This window comes from Rissa tridactyla, chromosome 3, assembly GCF_028500815.1.
Source record: "Rissa tridactyla isolate bRisTri1 chromosome 3, bRisTri1.patW.cur.20221130, whole genome shotgun sequence".
Taxonomy (NCBI): Eukaryota; Metazoa; Chordata; class Aves; order Charadriiformes; family Laridae; genus Rissa; species Rissa tridactyla.
The window spans coordinates 71,019,180-71,029,445 of record NC_071468.1 but is presented as its reverse complement, the minus strand read 5'-3'; the positions used below and the strand labels follow the sequence as shown (position 1 = coordinate 71,029,445).

The 10,266-nt window shown below is 41.3% G+C and overlaps 1 protein-coding gene across 1 annotated transcript; it reads left to right on the top strand.

Annotated features, from left to right (window-relative positions):
- Positions 1–218: 218 nt before the first annotated feature.
- On the top strand, positions 219–9,763 carry GJA1 (gap junction protein alpha 1). Its single transcript, XM_054196957.1, has 2 exons — positions 219–629; positions 6,669–9,763. Exon 2 carries the CDS (start codon positions 6,685–6,687, stop codon positions 7,828–7,830), a length of 1,146 nt encoding a protein of 381 aa, XP_054052932.1. The 5' UTR covers positions 219–629; positions 6,669–6,684; the 3' UTR covers positions 7,831–9,763.
- The last annotated feature ends 503 nt before the right edge of the window (positions 9,764–10,266 follow it).

Below are 10,266 nucleotides of genomic sequence, written 5' to 3'. Positions count from 1 at the left end.
CATCCAGGAGGCTCACGCTGGTTACTCATTAATCCCTTTCATGCTTTTTTCCCCTTCCCTATAGTGAAACTCCTGGTGCACACCAGAGAGCTAAATTGTTTCATCTGTCCCGGGCAAGCCCAGATCTGGATGAAGTGCCACCCAGGTGCCCTCAGTGACCGGGGAGGGCGGGGGCGGGGGGGGGCTGGTGGCGTGGCGTGGCTGCTGACTGCCCTTAGATTTGTTTTGTTACATCAGCAAGAGTGGACCTTCACGCCTTCGCTCTCTCCTTTTCCCCGGGCTGGTTTTTTGCTGTGCCTTCAGTTCTTTCCCTCCTCCCCCACCTTCCTCCTCTCCATTTGCAGCGCGCCCCTCCTCCTGGGCTGCCACCCCTCCTTCTCCCCTCCTCTTTCACAGTCAGAGGCTTGAAAACTTGTTAAAAGCTCTCCCAGTGTTCCAAGTTAGAAAAAACTTTTACGAGGTATCAGCACTTTTCTTTCATTAGTGGGGAAGGAAGGATGAAAAATACAAACCAGCAGTAGACTTTTAAAGTTTAAATAGACAGGTCTGAGTGCCTGAACGTGCTCTTCCATTTTACTTTAACCCTCCAAAGAAGTATCCTGATCCAGTTTCACTGCTGATCAGCAAGGGTAAGTTAAAAGTTTTCCTTTTTGTGTACCACTTTTTCTGCAAACACTTTTTTTTTTTTTCACCGTTAAGAATTTTGTGTTGCTGCGCCGATGGTTGAACTTGTTTAAAAATAGACATCCATAAAAGTGTAAGTTGTCTTAAAGTGCTAAGCTCAAACTTGGAGGAATTCTTTTCTTTCTTTGGTCACGTTTCTATACGTTTCAGCAGATAATTACACTTCCACAACTTCTAACCTTGCTCCACCGAGAGAGAAACTGCGATGAAGTTGTGAGAGCAGGGCTGAGTTGCAGACTTGTTGCTAGTGTTTGGGTGAAATCGCTACTCTGTGTTCTTGCCTCTGACTAAATGAGCTCTTTTAAAGAAAAAAGAAAAACAAACCCGAGGTGCGCTTCGGTCTCCTCTGTTGGACCGAAATTGCATCAGAAGTTACTAATAGGGAGACCTTGTCCTGAGCGCGTCCCCCTTTCTGCCCCACACGTTTTGCTTTCATATGGAAATCCTGATTGATGCCTAATAGTTTCTGCGGAGCAAGGTTCTTAATTAGGTGCTTTGTTAAATGCTGCAGCTACCAGAGTGGTGACTTTCACGTGGTCTTCCTGATAAGTTTTCCCCTTTTCTTTTAAAATAGATGTGATAAAATCCAGACGTGGGTTATGGATTTTTAACCTGGTTTGTGTATAGTTACTCTGTTTTAGCAACCTCGGTGAGGGATTTTAGAGAAGGAATGTGAGATATCATGATATGCCTTTACCACGTTGGCAATGTCTGTGAAAGTCTTGGGTGGATATAAATGAAAGTTGTCTAAGAGGAACTGTGCAAGAACATCCACAATATGTGTCATAATCCCAATATGACACATTCCCTTTATATTAGCTTGAAGGCTTAAATACCAAAATGCAGAGGAAAAAAAAAAATAATGCTTGAGCAGCATCTCTTGGAGAACTAAAAAGCTTTTTACATTGCAAGACTTGGAGTGATTCCTTTATAGCGATTGTTGCCTGCTGCTCGCCAGTAGTTAAAGAGCAACACGAGGAGGCAGGAAAAAGAGCCTTCAGCTGAAAGACAGACGAAGCACAGAGTCTATCTTATCGAGTAACACGTTCTCCTCTTAAACAAGAATATAGTGTGCTTATGGGTGTCCTCACGTTCTGCCTTGAGATAACCAGCGAGCCTCACGAAGTGGCATATTTTGTCTGAGGAGTTCCTTTTGATTTGTGTACATGAGATTTATGATGAAAACCCCTGGTAATGGCGACAAAAATGGGCTACGGACACCTTTTGCCTGACTTCTGTGTGTGTGCGTGTCTGTGAGCGCACAGGGAGCAAGTTGGAGGACTTGCGTGAAGCTTTCATCCTGCCATTTTTAACATCTGGACAGCACACTGCACTGCAGAATTTAAGCCTCTAGTCTTTGGGATGTTTACTGAAGTGTTTCCTTCAGAAACTTCAAAGCCAAACACTGGCACTGACCCATGATACCTAACAAGCATACAAATGGGAGAGGGGTGAGCAGCAGGCCGAGTTCAGAAGAGGGAAGAGAGGGACACAAGGGATTTGATTTGCGACAGAAATCTGGATGCTTATACACTCAGAAGCGCAAACTGTAAAGTTATCTCGGCTCTCATATTGTGCAAGTACGAAAGATTAATTCTATTTGTCTCTGAAATGAACGTTGGTTTAGGCCAAGGATTCCTGTGGGCATGAGGAAGGTTAGATGACATTGAGCAATGTATCTGTTTCATCAGATAAATTGGCTCTCTCTTTTCCCCCCCCCCTGTCTCTGATGTCTCCTCCCCATGTTACCCACTGAATTTATCTCGCATGGAGGCACCTGGTCTGTTGTTTATGCCACATGTACATTTTAGAAATCTAGATTTCAAAATCCACAAGCAGGAGCACCAGAGGGCCCGAGGCCCCCTCAGGGAATTCAGCGTTTCTTCTCTTATATTCCAAAGTGAGCCAGGAGAGGGATGAATGTGCGTAGTAACACAGAGGGTAGACTTAACTTGTACAATTAGCAAATGTCTAAGAAAGTGCTTACGGTTGCTTTGGGTCCTTTTGCAACTATGCTTTAGAATTAAATTAGGTGGAGAGGGTACAACACAGGAGAGGCAAAGGCTATGGGGTAGATCCACTAGTGGTAGAACCACCAGTAACACTAGCAGACAACGAAAAAAACCACACAGTTTTGACACTTTAAATTCTAGCTACCGCAACCATTTAGTGCGGAATCTTTGTCCAGTGGATGAAATGAACTGAAGCTCATCCGCAGACCTACAAATGAACTACACCTTTCCAGGGGAAAGTCTGGAAGACTGTTGATTATTTTTGTAAGATTTCAGAAAACTAGCCTTCCCTATTCCAACCCATCCAAATCCCATCAGTTGTACACCTCGGCTGCTTTCTCCGTAATGCTGGTTGCTTTTGGGAACTACTCAAGCTGATTGATGTTCAAGGTCCAGAATATTTTGTTGGCTATTTGTGTGTGTGTGAGCACACAGAAAAACGCAGGAAAGGTAGGAAAACCAAAACTTTGCCTCGTTTCCCAACTGCTTCAGCTGCAAAATCCCGTTCTAGATGCCACACTAACACTTACTGCTCTTCCATCCACAAGCATGTGACCTTTTAACACTGTAGTCAGACCTGGGCATGTTAGCACAGCACTGAGTTTGCATTATTCTTGCTGGAAAATATGAACCAGATGACATGATGAATGCCGTCCATAAAAAAAAATAGGTCTAGAGTTTCTTAATTGTGGCTTACAAATCAAATTTCTTATATATGTGGTCATCCAAAACTCATGCAGATGAATGTTGTCATATCTCCTGCTGCTCTATGGCTTTTTTTCCTATCTTTACCCACACACAGTAGGACCTGGAAGAAATCCATCTTTTAAAGAGTTTACTAGGCCGGCATTAGTCTGTCTCAGAAAAAGGTTATAATCCTGTAAAGTAATAATCAGTAAGAACTCATGAAATGCACAGACTCATCATCAGCCACATCCTTAATTTCCTGAAGTACTGAAATTGTACCAATCGATCAGGTCAACCTGTGTCATTCAGTGGACTCATTTAAGGTGTTTGGAATTGTTAAAAAAAGTTTAAGTCCAGAATGCTGAAGAACTATTTTTAAAGGTTATCTTCCATCCATTTCAAACTATTTACAAAGCTAGAATACTTAAATAACTGTTTGATACAAACCCTCTTTTTATACCTAGTAAACAGATATTGTAATCGGTTAATAAAAAACGGTCTTTCAGTGTCCCGAAAGCAAACAAGTTAAAGCCGATGAATGAATTTTCTCCACAACAAAACAAAGTACTGTGTTTCATAAAGCAATAGAATCCACTTAAGCAAAGGAATAATATATTTGTGCCACCACAAGGTTATCTGATTAACAGTACAATGTTTTGAATTGATGTGGGGTTTTTTATCACTGGCAAAGGCTAGTGTGTAACTGATCTCTTTAAAAAAAAGTTGCTTTTCAAAACTATGTATGAGTAATTCAAGCATGGAATGTTTCCTCCTGGAGTTTATATTGCCAGAGGACATAAATGAAACTTAGCAATTTTGCATGCTGAAGCAAATTAAAAAATAGGTAGTAAATTCTCAAAATATTGCAGGTGTGGGATTAAGTAGGTCAAAACTGAAGTAAATCACGTTGCATTAATGGACCAGAGTGGAGCGTAATTAAAAAACAAACAACACATAACTGCCTAGAAATAACACGTCCTCTGTTTTCTTAATCAAACTTTCAATCTGAAATAACATTTAGTCAGTAAAAAAATACGTTGAGTCTGAGGAAAGTCTGTTAATGCAGTAGTTTCGAATCATCGGAAAGCTGCCTAATTAAATCAAGAAGCTGTTAGTTGAAAAAGGCTCCTTCTGTCCACTTCCACTTCTAGGACATGGAGCAAATAGCTTGCTTTTAAAACAAACTTCACGTGTTCTATAGTTACAGGCTGTTCTCTGTTTTAACAATCCCAGCCTGAGGAGGAGCGTGGTCACATTTCATTCCAGCCTTTCCAGAGACCTCCACGGTCCTGTGCCCGACTTCTTCTCTGCCACCCTGAGCCCGTAAAGACAAAGTAGCCTTTCCTGGGAAGGACTAAAGCTGGGGATGGCTGAAGGGAAGTGTCAGAGATAAACACGCTGTGTACTGCTCCCAGCGGAGGCTTCCAGATTTAAAAGTCTGGAGCTGGCCTGATCCTTTGATGGGGCTTCATTCACGCAAACAAGGAATGACGTGAGGAAGGGTCTGCACGCTGCAGTAGGTGAACTTCAGAGCAAGGCGGACGGAGGAGACGGCCCTGGGGTATTTTTCAGGGGTTCAAAGATAGCTGGCATCTGAGAGCTATGGGAGTGAGTACTTTAAACACTTGTCTCCCATTACTCTCTCAGGCTCTTTCCGATGGCAGGAACGGTGTGTTTTGATTTGGCATCTATTGTTACAATTGAGTTTGCCAGACTTAGAATCTTATGTTTCCAGTGACTCACTGCTTCTTGAGAGAAAATCTCCAAGGCGCTAAAATTTCCTATTTTATGAATTATCCAAAAAGGGCTTTTTCTATAAATGACCTTCGCTATGGAATATACCCGTGATGCGGTGGGGAGGAAATAATTTGGACATTATCAAAACTATTAATACTAGGAAGGGATTACTCAGCATGCACGGAACAAATGTCTACACCCAGCAGCATCTACTTTAAAAGGGAAACTTTGTGATTATTTTTCCTTTTAAGTGCCCGATTTCACATGCTTGTTCATGTGGGGCACGTTAAAATGTAAGTTTTTATGCAGATAAGGTTATCATTCTCCAGTTGATAAGAACCCTATAGTGAACTTTGTTTTCCCTAGGAATCTAACCCATCAAGTAAACCATTTCATTTCTTTTATGTCATCCTGTGTATTTCCAGATATCCCCGAGAAGCTGACGGTGTCCCAGAAATGTGCACTTTAAAACTCAAGTCGAGAGAGACAATTTAAACTTGCAGTGTTCAACGCTTGGAATGCAAACCACACGCCAGGAGTTGCCTTGAAAAGAGAAAGAGCTCATTTACCTTTTTTTCTTGCTAAATCTTTTTTCCTTTCAAAACAAAGTGAAGGAATTTAAATACAAAGACATGCAAATACAAAGCTGAAACTACAATAAATTAAGCAAGCCACAGATAAACAGGAAACCAGTTCCTCCAATATGGTAACATGAGCTTAGCTGTGCTTCACGTATTTACTATTTTTGATTCCTTCATAAAACTATAGGTAAAGACTACTAACCATGATCTTTGTGCTGGAAATACTAATGTATAAACTTTATTTAGATAGCAAGTTTTTTCTGAAGTTAACTATAGTATAAGCTGGGCATCATTAGGAACTATACTTTTAAGTGTATTACAGACAACATAGTGATAGCCAAGAACTCAATTTCATTTTGCTGTAGTAAAAATAGCACACATTTTGCAATGATAAAATCTTAGGTATCTGACCCTAACATTAACTTAGTGTAACATTTTGCATTTAGGTTATACTAGGGTTTGCTTTCTTATCCTCTTAAAGAGTGAACATAAAAATTACCGTGGATGATCCACACTGAAAGAGAGAAATCTTTCATGTATTCCTAGCACATTTGGGCAGTGCCACTGTGTACTTCCACACCCTGTTTCAGCAGTGTGGCACAGCTGTTTTCTGCCTGAGGCAGGTGTAGATCATCGAACTGAGGCTGCCACCAAGGAAGCTGAGCCAACCACGGTGGCAACTGAGGGTTTCATGGACTCCTTGAAAACTGGAGTGAACTTAGAAACCTCCTTTTTCATTGTGCTCTGAGACATTATATGTTACTTCCTCTTTTCAGTTTCCCTGCGTTCCCACTCCACCTGCAGACTAATTAAAACTCTGGTTTCTCTTCAGATCATGTAAAAAACATGAGTTAAAACGAAGCTGGCATCCCTGCTCTGTTAGTCTCAATCTGTGATTCACTGTATCGATGGTATAAAAGCTCTGTCTTAACCATCGCTATTTTTTTTCCTTTGTGTCCTTCTTTAGCCAGCATCCTGTGAAGATGGGTGATTGGAGTGCCTTAGGAAAACTTCTTGACAAGGTTCAAGCCTATTCCACTGCCGGAGGGAAAGTGTGGCTGTCTGTCCTCTTTATTTTCCGAATCTTGCTACTGGGGACAGCAGTTGAATCTGCTTGGGGAGATGAACAGTCTGCTTTCCGGTGCAACACTCAACAGCCTGGTTGCGAGAACGTCTGCTATGACAAGTCCTTCCCCATCTCCCATGTGCGCTTCTGGGTTCTGCAGATCATATTTGTGTCCGTACCTACCCTTTTGTACCTGGCGCACGTGTTCTATGTAATGAGGAAAGAAGAGAAGCTGAACAAAAGAGAAGAAGAGCTCAAGGTGGTCCAAAATGATGGTGTGAATGTGGATATGCACCTCAAGCAAATAGAAATTAAGAAATTCAAGTATGGGATTGAAGAGCATGGCAAAGTGAAGATGCGTGGGGGACTGCTCCGTACTTACATCATCAGCATCCTGTTTAAATCTGTCTTCGAGGTGGCTTTCTTGCTGATACAGTGGTACATTTATGGGTTTAGCCTGAATGCCATCTACACCTGTGAGCGAGATCCATGCCCACACAGAGTGGACTGTTTCCTCTCCCGTCCAACTGAGAAAACCATCTTCATCCTCTTCATGCTGGTCGTGTCCTTGGTGTCTCTTGCCTTGAACATCATCGAGCTTTTCTACGTGTTCTTCAAGGGTGTCAAGGATCGCGTGAAAGGGAAAACCGACCCCTACTCCCACAGCGGTGCCATGAGCCCTTCCAAGGACTGCGGCTCCCCCAAATATGCTTATTACAATGGCTGCTCCTCACCGACTGCCCCCTTGTCTCCCATGTCTCCCCCGGGGTACAAGCTCGTTACCGGAGACAGGAACAATTCCTCCTGTCGTAACTACAATAAGCAAGCCAGCGAGCAAAACTGGGCCAACTACAGCGCGGAGCAGAACAGAATGGGGCAAGCTGGCAGCACCATCTCCAACTCGCACGCCCAGCCCTTCGACTTCTCCGATGAGCACCAGAACACTAAAAAACTGGCGTCGGGACACGAGTTGCAACCGCTCACCATTGTGGACCAGAGGCCCCCCAGCAGAGCCAGCAGCCGAGCCAGCAGCAGGCCTCGACCTGACGACCTGGAGATCTAAGCTTCTAGCTGCAGTACTTGCTCTACTATGAAACGACGTGCATTGGAAGATGCAGTCAGTGCTGATCTTGTTCCAGTGGAGGTGGTACTTAACAGTCTCAAGCAGGAGATTTTAACAATCATAAAAACAAACAAACGAGTGAACAAACTTTTAAAATACTTGCTGTTTTTTTGGGGGGGATGTGGGGTTGGTGTGGGGTGGTACAGTACACATTGATATTTAATGTAGCTGGTTTAAAGAATTTAAATACTAAAAAAAAAAAAAAGAAAAAAGGAAAAGGATAGGTAGTCAGTACTAAGGTAGGGGGTTGTTTTTCTAGAAAGGCTGTAAATATCTGAGTGTATGTGTATGTGTGTACTATCGTGTTTGTTTCTAAAGAATCTTCTGTAATACTAAAACCCAATAATAACTGAACTCACATTTGTCAGGGTGAAGTGCTGCCTGAAGATGAAAGCATTTTTCCTATTCAACAAGCAAAAAAGTCCAGGATTGCCTCTGATCATTTCCCTGTCAAGAACATTCCATTTTTAGAAAGTGCACTTTGAAGGTAAACTTTCCTACATGGTCCTCCAGGTTGTCGAAAGGCTCCTGTGAATACAATCTACAGCCTTTGAGTCATTCAACTCAGATTTCAGACATTGGCCCACCAAGAAATACTTTGGTCACCTGCCTTTCCAGCCCTTCGCACAGGTAGATTTTGTGATGTGCGTAAGCGGGATGGCTCCACACTTGCAGAACCGGCAACCACACTTTCTTGCTCACAGCAATATTCGTGTCCTGCTGCTCACGTACAGTCTAATTAGCGTCATATAAAACCCAGTTTGCTGCCACTTGCAGATTTAAGCATTAAGACAGGCAAGCAACTGCCTCTAGTGAATTTTATCACACCTTTATGTATATTAAGGGTGTATATATATGTGTGTGGATGTGGAGGTGAAGGTATACACAGAACAGCCTTAGAAGCATACATTGAGAAATAAACACACACAGATTACTAGCAGTTGACACTTTTTCATGGGTATTGTGAAGATGTGGGCCACTATGGTGTTTACATTCTCTGATTCCTTCAATGCAAGTGAAGCACATGTCATTATATTTTTTTAATTCTATAGAATATTTTCCATGTATCCTAAATGGATGCTTTTTTAAAAGTAAAAAAAAATAAAAAGGGCCTAATCCTGGATGTCTTGCTCTGGAAAATCTCTCTTTTAAGTCAGTGGGAGTTTTGCCTGAACGAAGGCTACAGGATCAAGCCCAAGATGTAGCGAACCATGTTCTTTCTGGCATGAATGAGTTTCTTTTGTAGAAGTTAGGGGTGGAAAAGACCCATTAGGTCATCTAGCCAATCTCCCTGATAGGTAATAATGATGCTTGAATGATAGAAGATGTAGTACTGTAAGCAAGCTTTAGTCTTTTATGTGAGAAACTTAGAAGAAATGCTTTGTGCTGGATTAATAATAAGATGCCTACATGACTTTTGCAGTAACTGGTATTTTTCTTGTTCTAAATATTCACATTTACTGAACTGTAACGTCCACTCCGAGTTTTGACAGTTAGGTCTTTCTAGATGGCTCTAGCAACTTTAGTGTTTACACTTAGATTTTGTTTGAAATGCAAGTGAAGTTGAAAGGATTTTTAAAGAGTACAATTCTAGCTAATTTATTTGAAATATATGCTAAAGAAATCTACCAGTTTCTTCAAATGCATAGCCTCTTAGCTGAACACAGATTGACCAAGGAAATACATAGCTTGGTTTCATTTTGCAGCAACAGCAACACAGATAAATTGTTTCATTTAATACATTATATTAATTTGTTTGACATTCCATGTTAAACTACTGTTGTGTTCAACTTCATTGCATGTATGCAACCATAGTCCGTTGGATCATGTTGTCTGGAGAACATTAGTCAATAAAGTTTTAATTTAGTATAAATCTATTTTCTAATTGTCTTTTACTGCTTTATATGTCCATATATCTTTTGATTCTGTCTTATAATCCAAACTCATTTCTTCCCTCTTCATTTTTCCCCAGTCACTGCATTTCAGCAGTATTCTTGATTTAATCCATCTGGATTTACTTTGAACTGAAATTTCACGGGATCAGATTCAGATACCTTCACAACACTGGAAAAACAAGCATCGTTTGTGTCACTCCTGCAACAAAGTCATAGTCAGCATGAACTACTGTTATACAAATCTTCCCATGAGCCTCAGAAAATATATACTTAATTGCAAACTATTATAAAAAAGATAGTAGTAAGATACTATCGCATAATTTTTCAAACTATTTTTATATATGGCCTACATTCAACATTATGAAATCATTGCCTCTAGTTTATGTTTCCCCAGGTAATCAGATTGCTTGATTGACAATCAGTTTCTGGAATCAAATCCTCATTCCTTCAGAGTCAATGGGAGAAAGGTACTGATTTTGAT

Coding starts and splice junctions, on each gene's coding strand:
- GJA1 (XM_054196957.1), top strand. CDS start 6,685: ATGGGTGATTGGAGTGCCTTAGGAAAACTTCTTGACAAGGTTCAAGCC.